General features: G+C 43.4%; 1 protein-coding gene across 2 annotated transcripts in view; it reads right to left on the reverse strand.

Annotated features, from left to right (window-relative positions):
- Positions 1–353: 353 nt before the first annotated feature.
- CERS5 (ceramide synthase 5) overlaps positions 354–17,364 on the reverse strand; it is a 53,303-nt gene continuing 36,292 nt past the window's right edge. The window contains exons 6-11 of one of the 2 annotated variants that reach the window (XM_075266012.1): positions 15,240–15,332; positions 9,625–9,753; positions 8,650–8,756; positions 7,877–8,033; positions 5,963–5,992; positions 354–1,058 (exon numbers count right to left, since the gene is read on the reverse strand). In XM_075266012.1, the coding sequence (XP_075122113.1) occupies positions 909–1,058; positions 5,963–5,992; positions 7,877–8,033; positions 8,650–8,756; positions 9,625–9,753; positions 15,240–15,332 (666 nt within the window). In that variant the 3' untranslated portion in view covers positions 354–908. The remainder of the gene's footprint in view (positions 1,059–5,962; positions 5,993–7,876; positions 8,034–8,649; positions 8,757–9,624; positions 9,754–15,239; positions 15,333–17,364) is intronic. The other variant, XM_075266013.1, reaches the window with a different exon arrangement.

The raw sequence follows: 17,364 nt of genomic DNA on the forward strand, positions 1-17,364 counted from the left end.
TAAATATTAATGTCACTTTTCTGTTGAGGTGCCCATACTTTTGCACCGGTCAAATTTTGGTTTAATGCATATTGCACATTTTCTGTTAGTACAATAAACCTCATTTCAATCCTGAAATATTACTGTGTCCATCAGTTATTAGATATATCAAACTGAAATGGCTGTTGCAAATACCAAAATATTTAGAACTAAAAATTATTAAGATTAATAGGGGTACCCAAACTTTTTCATAGGACTGTATATGTAAATCTGACATTACACCAAAAAGCAGACACACTTTAGTTTTTCTTTTATAAAGAAATCAGACATATGCAACCAGCTTTCAATTAACACCAAAAAATAAAAAAGTGCCCACTTTTTGGTTTGTTTTATTTTTTTTTTTTTTTCACAGACCGAAGTAAACAATGATATAAAATATGACATTAAGGCGAACACTCCTGCTCATTTTCCACACACTGCTTGTGTAAAGGTTGCCATCTCTTGTACCTGGCACGGCGATGTGACAGCTCGGGGATAGTCTCATCCACAGTGAACATTTAAAGACGACCAGGACTCGGCCAATCGTAACGTTGGCCCAATAAGCACAATCCTTGCCAGCCACGGCATGACCGACTCTTCCCAAGTGGATGAATGAAGGAGGGGAGTATGGAGCACACAGTTTATAAAAGGTGCAGATTCATCAAGTTATAGACCGTATACGGCAGCCAGTGCGTGCTAATCCAGATCCATGGAACCAAGTGTAAAGACTGGGATGAAATCTGGTGGTTGTCTGGTGCAGAATGTGCTTCACCCTCCAGGGGCGGCTCAGTTCAGGACTGGTAGTTTGTGAGGAATGATTTAGGCCAAGTCTTATGACATGTCTTTTACAAAAGGGAACATATTACTATGTTTCTGGGCTGTCCATTCACTTATTCGTCAGACCACTGAGCGCTTGAAGCATGGCCGTTCACCCGGTTAGCCCCATTGCTGGATGTGTTATGGACCGATTTTGTGCCGTTTGATGTCGTATCTTCCTCTTCTGAACTGCTTTCTATATCGCTGCGTTCGTCTTTCAATGCCTGCAAAAAAATACGGGTTTATTAGAGGCTATTAATACCGACATAGAATACATTTGTTTGTGTGAAAGTGAACAATTAGCTGTAGTGAGTTTGTTATCATGGAACCAATACAATCGGACATGGCGGTCTCCACATAAACACGACAATCATAAGCATGGTTAGAAGAATATACAGGATGCATTAGCGCTCTAGTATACAGAAACTGGTAAGACAAGGTTACATTCTTGGTATGCCCATTGTTTATGGGCACGGTCACTTGCATTTTTGTGTGATGATGGCACACGGGTGCGCTCAAACCTTTACCGATGACCGACCTGGTGGCTGACCGGGGACTCATAGGTGCAAACAGAGATTTCAATTTGTACCGCAAAGCATCCTGGTATGTTGGCACAAACAGAACGTCTTCTACACTGCACAATAAGAGTTTATAGCTGTTCTTAATAAAAAACATCAATTACTTAAAGGGATTGTCTCAAGAGAAAATTACTATATTGCGGCCGCAGCAACTGTCCTCTGGCGTCTGATATTTCCCAGTAAGCAGCCAATATTGTCTGGGAAGCCACGCCAGACATACCTCTGCTGTAAGAAAACTTATTACATGGCGTTCTAATGGATTAATGGTTGCTTGAACCTGACAGCATGGGAGTTAGTCCGTCCAACAGGGTGGGTCTACTTTTTGACTGACAGAGGAACCTAGTCTCTATGATAAACATCTACCCTGGTATGGCATATGTGCAGGGGACATCATGGTAAAATACTGAGCACATACAGCCTCTGCTTCTGCAGTCCTTTTGGAAGGAACACCCAAGCTGGCCAACAGGGGGAGACGTTTTATAGTCAGTGACTGTCTGATGCCCACTATATTAGCCACTTATACATGGCTGACAGACGCCCCCAAAACACCACTGTCAAGTAACTTTGTACTGTAGCAACATATTCAGCAAGGTTAGTATAATGTAAAGAGAATTTGTCATCAAATATAGTGTCCCTAAGCCACCAACATAGTGTTATACAGGATGGTAATAGCTTTATTATATGTGCTTAAAGGGGTTTTCTGAAAAAAAAAAAAAAAGTCTATTGGTGCTATTCATGGGTTAATAAATGTACTTATATACTTTTAAGTGTTTTGAGTGATTTCGGGGTGTCTCCTGCTTTTGTTTACATCCTTCTGCTTCCTGCTATGTAACTTTCTAACCCCCTCCCTGTCTCTCTAGCTATCCTTCCTATCCTAGCTATCCCCCTCCCTGTCTCTCTAGCTATCCTCCTCCCTGTCTCTCTAGCTATCCTATATGTCCTACCTTACCTACTCAGCCCAATCCCGGGCCCATATAACATACTTACCCTCCATGCTTCTTCTTGAGAGACGGCCTCTTCTGCTCTTGTACTGTGTATGAGCTCCTTCTCCAGCGCCAAGTCACCTCTACTGCGCATGCGTAGACACACAGTAGAGGTGATTTACTGGCAGCGGTGCGCACACCCTGCCAGTACAGGAGGAGGAGACGTCTCACTGGAAGAAGCCTGGATGGGTAGGTATGAGTAAAGTGGACGGGGGGAGTAGTAGTGACGATCTGTTTCTGGAAGTGGGGAAACCGTCACCGGATTATCAGAAAATGTCCCTAGGGCAGTCACATGACCGTCCCAAGAATATGGGTAAATATACTTTTTTTTTTTTAAATTAATAAATAGTATTTAGAAAGTAGGAGGGGGAGGGGGTGTTTAGATTAGTGTAGGGATTTCATATTATCCCAGACAACCCCTGTAACTACAAAGTGTCGATATATTCGGCAGTGTTTTATAGGACACAGATGAGGCAGAGGACAATACATCTTGCTTTGCTGTGCATGTACCAGATGCTGCTGGAGCTGGCTTGTAAAGTTATGACTACATCACCGCTTATGGTACCAGGACTACCATCACAGGCAGACTCCTCACACTCCAACAATAGCAGCTTAACTGTACTAAGGAGTCTTATAAACTACGGTCACACTTACCTTTGTACTGGACTTGACAAAACACATGGGAGGTGGGATTTATAATTCTAGAACTCCAGTGCCAAAATGATGTACATATAATGCCAAGAATTGCACTGAACCACAGCAACAAAACCTGCAACACTGGCCACTTTGTGTGGCATGTGCCCCCAACACAAACAATGTGACACCTCATGCACTGGTGCTACTGTATACCGCAGCAAGGTTAGCGTCAAGTATGTCCTGTGTGACCCCCAGCTGAAAGGGATTTGTCTCAATGGACATTTATCATCTCTCCACAGGACAGATGATAACTGATGGCCTAGACACCTACCAAATCACCAGAACAGGGATGTCAAGCCCTTTGCGTTCCTCCTTCCTTTATGACTGCAGTGAGAAGAAGCATGCACCGAGACACCTTATGCAAAGTCTAGGTGCTGACTGCGATGGCCAAGAAAAAGCATTGGCACGCGTCTGTTAGTATCATAGAAATGAATAGGAGTTGCAATGTATCGCCGCTACAGCAATCTGCCTTCACTGCAGTCACACAGAGCTTGGGAACCCCTTGTCAGCTGTGGAGCCTGTGGTGGAACCCCCTCCCTCCATCCGAAACATATTGTAGGTGATAAAGCATGTTTTGTGCAAAGCAACTCTAGCCAGTGGGCCCTGAGGTGAGGGGGGGCCTCATGTCCCTAGTTGTTTGGAATGAACAGGGTCAGTATATTGCTCCAAACAGGGTTCAGAAATAAGACGGCCACACTGGTACCATGCATTTCCAAACTGTGTGAACAGAGCACTATGAATGTGACAGGTAATAGACCAAAGAGACAGACGCCCACGATGGTGAGGAGGGATTGGGTGAAGTGCACTCAGGAATAAACTGACAATCCCAAAATCTCCAAATTTATTGTTTAAAATCACAATGCATTATGGGCCGAGCCCTTTCTCAAGTGCAACGATAAAACAGGTTTGCGTCCTCTAGCGATGTGTTATCACTGACTTCCTAATTACATCATGGAAGACAGATTTGCATATTCTTCCCATGATCCTTTGCGAAGTGGAGTGCTAAAGGCTTAATAAGTCTCCACACACCTCTATGGTGGTCTCTCCCCAAGGAGTGACAATATCCCCTTAACCCTGTCTAAGCCTCTTACCTCTACCAGGTTATAGTCCTCTCTACATCGAGCTGATGAGATGCAAGTACATCGAAACGGCCGTTCTCGATTAAGAGACTATACCTGGTAATAATCCCAGCGTCATTGCAAAACAAAGGCCTCTTGGAAGGTCGAGCATGATGCAAAAGGGAGCAGCCTTTATTGGGTTATTTCACTGGAATTCTGTCTTCCTAACTACATCAGGGAAGACAGACTTGCACATTACAGGGAGCGCCCTCTATTGGTTTGCAATACTGAGGCACCTGACTTCCTAATTACATCATGGAAGACAGATTTGCATATTCTTCACACACCTATATGGTGGTCTCTCCCCAAAAAGTGACAATATCCCCTTATCACTATAAATGAGTCAGGATTGTCTGAACCAGACAGACAGAAGTCAGATGGCCATGGTAGATGTGGCCTAATAATGGCCTGGGTACTATAAGACTGCAGCTCTAGTCATTGTTATAACTATCGCTTAGAAATTACCAGCAGACATCTGTCGCAGAGAATCATCCCTTTACTTTTGTTTTAGATTTAGCCTTTGGGTCAATGGCCGACGTGAGGCAGGAGGCACAAGCAAAGCCAATGAGAACATATGAAATTGTCTCATAGCTATGAGCTCACACCAAACCACGTGAACATGCAAAAGCAGTCTTTTACACCGATGACTTCTTAAATCGCTCGTGATGGGCCATGGAACATTAAAACACAAAAAAAATCTTCATCCAGGAGACCCCTTTAACACCACAGCTAGACCTTCGTCAAAATTCACAGCCAGTCACTACCTACTCCATTTCCTCATGTTAGTGGGAGGGGGGACATTACGTACCAGCCTTACCTACACAACCACATAAGTCAATAGAGTCTAGTATTGTTGTCTCTGGTAAGTTTTTCTACATACAGTCTCATGCATGACTGCAAAAAGGAAACTCGACCAGCAAGAATTTCAGAACGTTCATGAAAACACAAGCAGCCATCTCATGAGGTTTACTTTGGACAGTACACGGTCTCCTTGTGGGAATGTACTAATAAATCTGTGTACATGCACGTACAAGTGCGGCCTACTGTGGAGGAATCCATTTTATGGGTGAACGCTGCAAAAAGTGAGAGGTCAATATCAATCGTATGCTCACGTAAGAATTCTGCCTAAAATTTGCCTCCATTCATTTCAATGGGAGACAGACGCTGATTCTTCTCTCCAGTTTACTTGTCAGCTAATGGAAAATATAAGCGTCATGTTCACCTGAGAGCTCCACTGAATGCATGGGAGGAGGAAAAATACATGCGGGCGGCGCGTAACGGCACAGCCGATTTGGTATCAAAATGGGCACCTCCACTTTTTGCTGTAGTAATGGATATGATGATCTACCTGACTGAAAACATGGTACTGCAAGGTGATGAAGTCCTTCGATTTAGTGTGTAAGTGTGGGATCTGATGAGAAGGGGTTATGGTTTGGTTACATGGGGGTATTATCTGCCTGGCACACATTCCATGCATTGACCTGGGTACAACTACTCTGGCAAGCAATGTGGAATCCGGCCAGAGCGGGTATAGGCTCAGTACAAGGTCCATGGTGTACCCAGCTCGGGGATAGTCCATCCATGCCACTTAAGAAGTTGGAAGCCCAGATTCATCAGGAAGTGTAGAGTCACGATTAGTCAATGCCAGGTCACCTTCATGAATTTGGGCTGTGATGGAAGGTGACGATAGAGAGCATGCAGGAAGTAAAGGTGAAGCAAGCAGAAAGGCGGAAACGGCACAGAGAAAACTTACAGGCAAAGGGTGACATTTCCCAGTTCCAACCTGACACAGAGAAAAACGAGGGAGAGAAAGAGTGAGGCAGGGAGTGCAAAGACATCAGAAGCTCTAATCCTGACTGAGTAAGGGGGCATTCACACTTGCGCCCATGTCTGCCCACCGGGTCTCCGTCATGTTCTCTGGGGAAACTGCATAGGGGGTGGCTAGAGAGAGGCTGCAACTGGGCACCGGCGGTTAGCTTTAAAAACCCATTCAAATTAATGGGTTTTAAAACTGACCACTGGGAAGCCGTCCCCTATGCAGTTTCCCCAGAGAATAGGACGAGACGCAGCGGGCAGACACAGGCGCAAGTGTGAATGCCCCCTTAAGCTCTATTTAGATCACTTTTTTTTTTTTTTTTTTTTAAATCCGTTCAAGTGATGTAAAAAAAAAACCCAGATGGCCATCTGTTTATATAGGCATCAATGTTTAAGAAAAAATTTATTAAAAAAACCATTAATGCCCTTTTTTTTTTTTTTTTTTTTTTTAACACTTGTGTCCTTTTTTTTTTTTCCCATCCATTAACCCCTTCCCGCCGATGGCATTTTTTGATTTTCGTTTTTGACTCCCCTCCTTCTAAACCCCATAACTTTTTTTATTTCTCGGCTCCCAGAGCCATATGAGGTCTTAATCTTTGCAGGACAAATTGTTCTTCATGATGTCGCCATTATTTATTCTATATAATGTACTGGGAAGCAGGGAAAAAATTCAGAATGGGGTGGATTTGAAGAAAAAATGCATTTCTGCGAAATTCGTACGGGCTTCGGTTTTACGGCGTTTACTGTGCAGCCAAAATTACCTGTGCCCTGTATTCTGTGTTTCGGTATGGTTCCAGGGATACCAAATTTATATGGTTTTATTTACATTTTAACCCCTTAAAAAAAAATCCAAAGTCGCCATATTCTGACAGCCGTAACTTTTTTATATGTCCATGTACGGGGATGCATAGTGTGTCTTTTTTACGGGGCCGGGTGTACTTTTTATTTCTACCATTTTCGGGAAATGTTATTGTTTTGATCACTTTATATTCAAATTTTTATCAGAATCAAAACAGTGAAAAAACGGCAGTTTGGCACTTTTGACTATTTTTCCCGCTACGGCGTTTACCATACAGGATATATTTTTATAGATTTGTAGAGCGGGCGATTTCGGACACGGGGATACCTAACATGTAGGTGTTTCACAGTATTTAACTACTTTTATATTTGTTCTGGGGAAAGGGGGGTGATTTGAATTTTTAATACTTTAAAAAAAAAAAAAAAAAAAAGTATGTAATATATATATATATATATATATATATATATATATATATATATATATATATATTTTGCATTTATTAGACCCTATATTTTTTGCATTTATTAGACCCCCTTATAGAAGCAATGTAATGACAAGCCGGGGAGCCTTCACAAGGCTCCCGGCTGTCATAGTAACGTGACGCCGGCCCCAGAGCTTACTCCGGGTGCTGGCGATCACCGAGAAAATGGCACCTCGGTCAGCCTTGACCAAGGTGCTGGAAGAGTTAATGACTCCGATGGGTCTGGGGACCGATCGGAGACATTAGCGCCGGTTGTCTACTGTGTAAAGGAGTAGACACCCGGCAGCTATGGCTGCCGCCCGGCTCCCGTGTGGCTGCCATAGTTACACACCCGGCATGCGCTGTACTAGTACGGCGGATGTCGGGAAAGGGTTAATCAGATGAAGAAAAAACCTGATCTGAATAGAGCCTTACCTTGTTAGGACAGAGTGGCAGTAGATAAGCAATAGTTCCATAAGATTAGAAAAGTGAAGATATAAAAAAAATTTCACACAAAGTACAGCCAAGAGGAGAACAAAGAATTGCACAGTACTCCTCCCATTTGAGGGCATACACAGCGGCATTTAACCTACCTTTCCCTTGGTCAGAGACTTGTACGCTATACGTATTATGAGGTAAGACCAAATCACGTGCAGAACTTGTAGGATTAACAAGAGCCCATTGAATAACCACCATGAGGGATATGGACCGATCAGCTCCCAGCTCTCAAACAACGTCGTATTCAAGATCCTGCCAACATCAAAAAACGTTCATCAATATCATTAGAACAGAATTAGGACAGAAAACACTTCTATCTAGTGAGGAGGCTTCTAGGCGGAATCATCACTCGCCAACAAGCTTCAGGCTTATGGCAAATATTAAACATTTTATAATGTGCATGCAAAACACCGAAACAGTATGCAGCACCCTATAACCATACTACTCGTGTGACTGCTCTGCTCTGTAACGCTGCTGGATGGCGCTGTGCTAGAACACCGGCCACTGAGCCATTAGTGAAGCCTCTCTCCAGTTACCCATAGAGAGGCAGTAATCTCTCCCCAAGGCTGAAGCCTCACATTGCGGACACCCAGCTTCTTTTGTTGCAGATTTTGCTGTGTTTTTTTGAGCCAAAGCCAAGAATGTCTACAGAGGGAATGGGAAATCTATAAGAAGCTCTTACACTTCTCCCTTCTGCTCAATCCAATCCTGGTTTTGGCTTTAAAAAAAAACCCAACAAAATAAGCTGCTTTTCCGCAACGTGGGGCCTCAGCCTTAAGATGTTTATTTTGATAACTTACTAGGCCCAGACAATCCTGTAAGTAGAAGAGAAACTTATAGGGTTCCTGTAAAAAAAAAACACACTTACCATGTCGGATAAACCACAAGTCGCGTGGTAACAAACATAAGTCCAAACATCATGAAGAAGCCATCGCATATCCTCTGGTACTTTGCGTAGTTTGACATTTTTGCTGCCTTTTAGGGTAGAAGAAATCGTATTAGAAATAATAAATGCAGCATCACAAACAACTTGACCTTTATGTAAGTCACAGAAGATTTCCTATAAGATGGCAATTGCAGAGCTAAACATACAATGGCCACAATTTAATAGAATAGAAAATAAAAATGCACTTAGGGTATGTTCACACGGTGGAAAATGAAGAGGAGCTCTTCATTTTCCACCACCGGTATTTTCGCCACGATCAAGCTGCAGGTATTCCCGCTGCTTATTAGGCCAGAATGAATGGGCCTTGTCAGCAGGGAGTCTCGAGCCGTGGACTCCGGAGCTGAAACAGCCTTGGCATCTGCGGCAAGATCGAACAGGACGCTTCTTTTTTCCACGTCCTGCTCCGATCTCCGCCTCCCATTGAAAACAATGAGAGGTGGATTCCGCTATGGACTAGGGGGGTGAAATCCACAGCCTGACAAGTACTTGCATCCTCCTCACCTTTCCTCCCCTGAGTCGGCCATCACCTACTCTGCTGTTTGTATTCAGGGGAGCTGCTGCAGTGACATCACACTGACAGGACTGCTACAGGCAAACCCAGCCACTTGCAGGTAAGTGTAAGTGCAGGTATGTATAACCACATTTTGTTTTTCTACGCCTCCCCTGCTGCCTGCATTGAAATTTTCTTTTTTTATGTAGATTGTGAGCCCCATATAGAGATCACCATGTACATTATTTGTCCTATCAGTATGTCTTTGTAGAATGGGAGGAAATCCATGCAAACATGGGGAGAACCTACAAACTCCCTGCAGATGTTGTTCCTGGCGGGATTCGAACCCAGGACTCCAGCGCTGCAAGACAGCAGTGCTAACCACTATATTCTTCAGAGAAACCTACCTCCAGCAAGAAATCAGAAGCATCATGCAAGCACATAACCAGAGTACCGACGCGGACCATGTTATTGACGTAGGAAAACGATATAAGGCCGACAGTGGCCAAATGATGGACAAACATGATCAAGAAGTCCTGGAAGTAAAGAAAAAACATCAGACATGGAAACCAAGGCTCTTAACGGCTACATATACAGCTGCAAGTTAGCGATATTGAAAATTTAGTGTAGCAGTAGAGCCATCGAGAAATCGGACATTCAAGGTCAAACAACAAAAACTTTACTGTGAGAAGCAACAAATGTAATCTAGAATAGTAACAAACACTGATACAACTTCATTCTTATTCTACAGAGCTGCCCATGTGACAAACATCATCCCTCGTGTGTATAACAACCAGGGCTTTATGTCATAGCACGCGAGGATGAAGAATTTATTCATACACAAAAAGTACAAAGAGACTCCAGCAAATCAGCCATAGAGCAAACGGTTTGGAAAGGGCCTTACATCCTAAGAAAGCATAAGAAAATTCATGTAAGGCTACATTCACATTAGAGTATCCATCGCAGTGCGTGACGAGAATCGACGGATGAAAGAGTAATGCAAGTCTGACTTTCATCTGGTGGTTTCGGGTTTAAAAGAAAGGAGACCCAACGGGCTCCATTATAGTTCGTGAAGTCCATTGGGCTCCATATGGGTCCGCTGTTGCAGTGGTTCACCTATCCATTGTTCTGATTGAAACTATTGTAAGGCTCCACTTAGATATTTTTTTATTTTTTTTTTACATCCATTTAATGGATGCAAAAAACTAAAGAAAACAGAAAGCCATTTACATGGAGATCAAGGTTAACAAAAAAAAAAAAAAAAAAAAAAAAGTACTAAAATCTGCTACTTTATTATGGAAGGAAGGGGTAAAGAGAGGACTTTTCCCCACTTCCCACTAATCCTTTGTATGCTCTAATACAGGGGTCCTCAAACTGCGGCCCGAGGGCCACATGCGGCCTACCAAGCACTTCTGTCTGGCCCCGCCGACAACGCTGGCAGGCGTGCATTTATAATGAAGCTCCTGGGGAGCTCGGGCCAGGCCATGGAGCGCACTTCACTTTACCTATTGGAGGGCACCGCTCCCGATGTCTGTGCAACCTGCTCTGCCTTTGGCCCACTGTTTAAAAAGTTTGAGGACCCCTGTTCTAATAGGTGGCACTCCTCCAACACCAGCACACTTGGAATATTCTCTCTAGTCCCCACCAGAGCACTTGGTTTTAGTGACTAGTAGGATATGTAACCTCTACTGTCAAGTGGGCGGTCTCAGGCAGGTAATGGGTGTGACTGAGCTCACTGTCCAATCAGAAATGAGAATCACACTCCTTAACCTGCTCCTGCTTAAGGCCACCTACTTGACGGTACAGAGCCAAAGTATCATACCAGTCATCAAAACTAAGTGCATCAATTGCTGAAGAAGGGCGGAGGGCTAGAAAGAAAATACCAACTGCATCAGAATTAGTAGAATGGACCCTTTAGATGGAAACAACTTGAGTTGAAGGGACCTCTAAAGGTTCGTTCACACGGGGCAAGAGGGGGCGGATTTTGGCACTGAATCCACTTCAGAATCCGCCCCCTCACAATAGAGGTCTATGTAGAACGCTAGGTTACTTTTTTCCGTGAGCGGCATGCTGCCCTTCCTTCAGGCGGATTCCGTGGCTGATTCAGCCCCGGCGTCCGCCTCGCGACAGCGCCCTTGGGACTAAGCCCATTCATTTGGGCCTACTCTGAAGCGGAAAGCCGCGACAGGTGCATTTTGGCCCTATTCTGACGCGGCTTCCCGTGTCATAATAAGGACCAAAATACTCCATACTGCGCCCTGTGTGAACGGGGCCTAAGCAGATCTGATACCAAAATACATTTTCCTGTTCTCAACATCACTTTATTAGTGGTCCTACATCCATATGGAAGGAGGGGAGGGGTACTGAGTATATGATAATGATGAGAAACAATTTTAATGTTGTATACATTCATAACATGCTACAAGACATATGGCTACCAAATTCCAATCTAAAATCTGATTTGCGAGTGCTGATCTCTCTGTCCGCAGCAGAACAGGGGGGGGGGGCTTTGTAGAGTGACTTGGGAATAGCAATATAATGAATACAAATCCCTAAACTATTCATAAGAAACTGGTTGACTTAAATTATTGAGACACGAGGGCTAGATATGAAGAAAGAATGTGGTTGTGTCATATTCGCTTCAATTACCACTGGGGAGCGCAGGAAATTAGTCACAAGACGGCTGTAAACTCCTGTTCTAGCAGGATACGCACTACACGCTGTTTGCAGAGGGCAGCACTCCATCTTCACACTCTGCATCCATGTAACATTGCTCAAGTACTAGATAAGATCGAGCTGAAGATAAGTCGTGATTCTTTTAAACCTGCCAAATAAACTTTGCCCTAAAGGGTCACCAGACCAGTTACTCCAGTAAGGAAAAGCACCAGCTAGAAGCTCCCATATAATAGACTAGTGTCTGCCAGCGACTTTGTCTGCGTGTTGTTGGCATCGATGATCCGCCTATATTCAGCAAATTGCTGTTGTCAATGGTTTGCCTGCTCCGGCATTTCGGCAGCTCATAAGCTGTCCTGCTGCTGAACTTGCTCCTCACGCCGTGCCTGTGATTGTTCTGGCATCTCAGCAGCTCGCTGGGATGCCATATAATGAGCATGTTGTTGGCATTAATGATCCGCCTGCGCCGGCGTTTTGGCAGCTGTCAAGCTAGCCTACCGCTGAATTCATTCCTTGCACTGTGCCCGTGATTGTTCTGGTATCTCAGCAACTCGCTGGGAAGTCATAATGAGCGTGTTGTTGGCACCAATGATCCCCCTCAGCTCCGCTTGAGGAGAACTCTGTGACTTCTGGCTACCTTCATAGCTGTTGTTTTTGAATTTTGCAACAAATTAGATTTTCTTTTTCCCCGGCATGTTTAATAGTAGCAAACTGCCAATTTGGATTAAAGATGTTTTCCCATCCAGTGTGTCAGCACTGCCTGGAGCAGATCAGATAATATGCAAATGCATGTACACAATGGACTGAGGGTTATCTGTGTGTTTACATAGAGAGATAACAGACCTGGCTTTATCCGAACCTGAGATAAGCTGCTGCAAGAGCAGTGTAATATAGTATGTGAACATAAATTCATAACAGTTCTGAAGCCATGTCATTTACTGGGATAAAAAGTGCCTGTGTTAATCGAGGTTACAAACTATGTGCCAAATTTCATTCAAATCTGTTCAGCCGTTTTTGCGTGATTGAGTAACAAACATCCAAACTTTAACATTTATAATATTAGTAGGAGGATAAGATAGGATTACATAACTGCAGAGTTACCATATCTTGTAATGGGATCATCTAGCTACATTATTGTTCACATCTGCACTCAGGCCATTCAATTCCCTTCTCTGCATGGATAATGCGGAGAGAAAAATCCTGCAAGCAGCACTATTCTCTCCATTTTTTATTTTTATTTTTTTTTATGTACATTGTGAGCCCCATATAGGGATCACAATGCACTTTTTTTTTCCCTATCAGTATGTCTTTGTAGAACGCAAACACGGGAAGAACAAACTCCTTGCAGATGTTGTTCCTGGTGGGATTCAAACCCAGGACTCCAGTGCTGCAGTGTTAACCACTGTGTTGCTCCCTTCACTCTGCATTTTTCGTTCAGAAACCTTACAGACCCCATGATAATCTAAGGGGTCGGCGGGTTTACTTAGGTAACTGCTTTTTTATGCAGATTAGGTTTCGTTTGGGGGGTCCCCAAGCAGACTCCGCATGCACAGATGTGAACCGGGCCTCAAATGGTTGCCAGATCCAAACTTCATTTCTATTATTACTGTCAAACAGATTTAAAAGTGGTGTGCCATCGGGGTCTTTAAGAGTATATCAATGCCGCATGCACGGCCCCCCCGCTCTGACCTGCCACTACAACAGGATATCAAAAATCAGGAAAATACCCCATTAGCTTCCTAGTAAACATATACTTGAGGTCCAAATCTACAGCTGGACACAAGCTTGTGAAACAGTGAAAAATAGTCATTTCTAACCTACCAGAACATTTCAGTGCAAGTCTTTTTTTTAAGGGTTACATCACAATACAGGATCCGGGTAAAGGAAGTGACTAACAATAGATAATATTAGAAATTTATCCAAAGCCATTCTTTTTTCTGGCCGCAGAGAACCTCTAATAACAGCACCTGGATCATTCCCTCACATTACACCGTCCTATAGTGCACTGAAACGCAGTCAAACTAGCGAAGGTCCTATTATTTTTTGTGAAGACAGAATGTACTTGTACTCCCACCATGTATTAGTGCCGTGAGTCACCAAAGCCTCATTTCCTCTCTGCGGAGGAACTTAATCCAAGGTACCACAGACTATCCATAGTGCTGACTAAGGACGCACGCTTCTTCAGATAACATCAGTGCAGTGGGGGAGACTTCCAGACACGATACTCAGTGGTATGAGTGTCAGTGCCGTGCAACATATCCTGCAACATGGAGCAGCGCATGTTGGGTAACACTGAACATACCACGGAGCCACCCGAGGTCAGCGCTGTGCACTCTTCTGTTCTTTTAGTCTTCGGATAGGCGATCAATATCAGATCAGTGGGTCCAGAATGCACTGTGTCCCCTTCACGGTTATCAGGCACAGCTCTAAGCAGTTTTGTAGTGGACGTACCTGATATTGTAGTTCCCTGCTCCTGTAATATGACGCACAACCACTACAATAGCCACAGAGCTGTGCCTGGTAAACAGTGAAGGATGTAAGACGCAATGGATCACAGCCCCTCCGCTGATCTGATATTGATGGCCCTAGGATAGGACAATACGAAGATAAATCCAGGCACTCCGCATTTATGCAATAGATAATATATTGTGTTTCCCAATCAGTTGTATTAGTACCCTTGTTATTGCAGCCGTATATACACACACACACACACACACACACACACACACACACACACACACACACACACACACACACACACACACACACGCCTTCTGGTTGAATTTCTCTAACCAGCTCCATCCACTCAAGGTGGTTACCGAAATGTCTAGGAGTTTTTACCAAGACTTATATTTATACATCTCAACTTTTCTTATGACATGTACACCATTGAACTGTTTATGAACTTTATACTGCTGCCTGGACAAGCGTACTAATAAAACTGATTGTGTAATACAATAAATCATCTTTGGCTTTTGCATAAATACAGGGTGCCTGGAGCTCTCTTTGCATTGTCACGGCCTTGCGAATCCCTCCGGACGTCACCCTAATACACTACACGGGGTGCAGAACAATCTATAATACATACATAAATAGGGCGAGTCGTGAATATCAAAAGTCTCAAACCATTTTCATACAACCAACTATACTTGGTACAAAAGGAAGTTTACAAGCAAGGTGATGTCTGTCACGTGGCCAGTGCCACGTCATTCGGGGAAGCGGTGTATGCATTAGTAAAGCTAACTTGGTGCTCGATCGCCATCCATGATCTTTGATCAGTTCTTAGAGTACAGATTCTACTTACAAGAAGCAGATAGAAATCTATCCGCACATACATGAGAAGCTTTACCTTGCGTTTGATGTCTGTGAATTGGGAGAACATTAGTGACCAGTAAAATGCCAGCTCTTGGATATAGTAGTAGTACAGACCGAGCGTGAGCGACTGCAAGAGAAATGAACACAAGTAGCGTTAGATATAGTGAAGATTAATAGTCTGATATGTTATCAAACACATACACATAATAACACAGAAGGGAACTACAAACCAGCACCGCCACCATACGTCAACGACTCCTATAGAGGAAACAGTCAGCTGATCTGTGCTGTCCTAACCACCATGGGCAGCGCGAAATACCGCCTTAACCATCTGTAGCACATAATACCACCCGGCTTCCTCATTACAAAGAGCAATGTATTACTCAGATGCTGTGGTGCTTCACAGACGCTCAGACCCCACGTAGCAAAACTCAGCTAAAAAAAACACTGCAAAAAAAAAAACCGCAGTGAAAACACTTGTTTTTTTTCTGCAGCATTTTTCGTTGAGTTTTTGCTATGTTTCTTGTGTTATTTTCTTCCCTTATTAAATTTATAGGGGAAAACAATAGCCAATTCCGCAGCCAACGTTCACATGCTGAAAATTTTTAAAAAGCGTAGCTTTTTTTTCCCCAGAATCTCATTTTCGTTTTTTTCCTCAATATAGAATTTAAGCTTTAAGATGGTGGCAGGTTCCACCGTACAGGATGTAAACGGATTTCACAGAATCTTCCAGGTTTCAGTGTTTCCACTAGGAGGAGCTCACAATGTGTTTTAAAGCAACAAGGACTATAACAGCAGTGTGAACAGACCCCTACAGTAGTATGTCACTTACTAAGGACTAACTTTATGAAGGGGTTTTCTGTAAGTAAAGCCTAACCATGCTATAACAAAGATCCAGCAGCGTCTCCATTGTCAACACTTCTGTTCACCATCCATGAATAAGAACAATTTTAGCCATTTGGCTATAGAAGGGCGTGCGCGCATGTAGTGTATGTCAGTGAGAAGAAACGTAGTTTACAGCTCCATAGCAGGGATGGCAAATACTAAGGCTGCACTGTGTAGATATCTCTGGGTCCCTCATGTACCAGGAAAGTTGACTTTATGCATTTTCAATTCTGTTTATGGGACTTGTGGCAGTAACCTAACACCTTATACAGCAGTACTCCAACCACAATGGAGAGCCACATGGGTGCAGGGTGCGCTCCTCTGCAGAGCTGCCAGGGGGAAAAAGGCACCTCTCAGTTTACCAACATGAGTAAATTACCGTATATACTCGAGTATAAGCCGAATTTTTCAGCACAGTTTTTGTACTGAAAAAGCCCCCCTTGGCTTATACTCGAGTCAAGCAAAAGAAATAAAAAATTTTTTAAAGCTGCAATAATAATGTATAGAATCTTCCATAGAATAGTGAAAAGCAGCTTTAAAAAATATATAAAAATAAAGTAAATAAAAGTTGTAAATCCCTCCTTTCCCTAGAATACATATAAAAGTAGAAAATGACTGTGAGACACAAACACATTAGGTATCCCTGTGTCTGACAGTGCCCGGTCTACTGAATATAGGGGATCTGCAGGGCTCCTGTTCCGTTGGGAAGGGGTTAATAGGAGCACTGCAGATCCCCTATATTCAGCCAGGCTGAATTCCAAGTGGGGGAAAAAAAACCCAGTCCTCAAGCTCAGGGAAGGGGCAGACAGACAACCAAAACACCATAAAAATGGATTGAAAATAGAACACTCATGATAATGCACAGGATAGGATAGTGGATACGACAAGGATAGTGCATTCATTATTTTAGACTAGATTCACACTAGTGTTTGGGTGACTATCCTGCGGGATCACTTAAGAACCCAAAAGACGTAAACCCTATCGGGAAACTATAGATAGACTACAATGGGGTCCACCGGGTTTCTGCCAAAAACATCAGAAAGAAAATCCTCCTTGCAAGACTTCTCCAAAACGATTTAATGCAGAAGTGAGGACAAATTCTACGGAAAAGCAAACGCTAGTGTGAGCCTAGAGTCAGCCTGTGTTGCAAATAACATGGATTAGAAGATCAGTGGAAACAATAGTTTGACAGACTTCAGATCATATAGTGTGCAGATATAAGAAACTGCACACGTATTTATTTTTTACGTTCGTGAACGCAAGTGTGAACGCCC

Source organism: Leptodactylus fuscus, chromosome 2, assembly GCF_031893055.1.
Source record: "Leptodactylus fuscus isolate aLepFus1 chromosome 2, aLepFus1.hap2, whole genome shotgun sequence".
Taxonomy (NCBI): Eukaryota; Metazoa; Chordata; class Amphibia; order Anura; family Leptodactylidae; genus Leptodactylus; species Leptodactylus fuscus.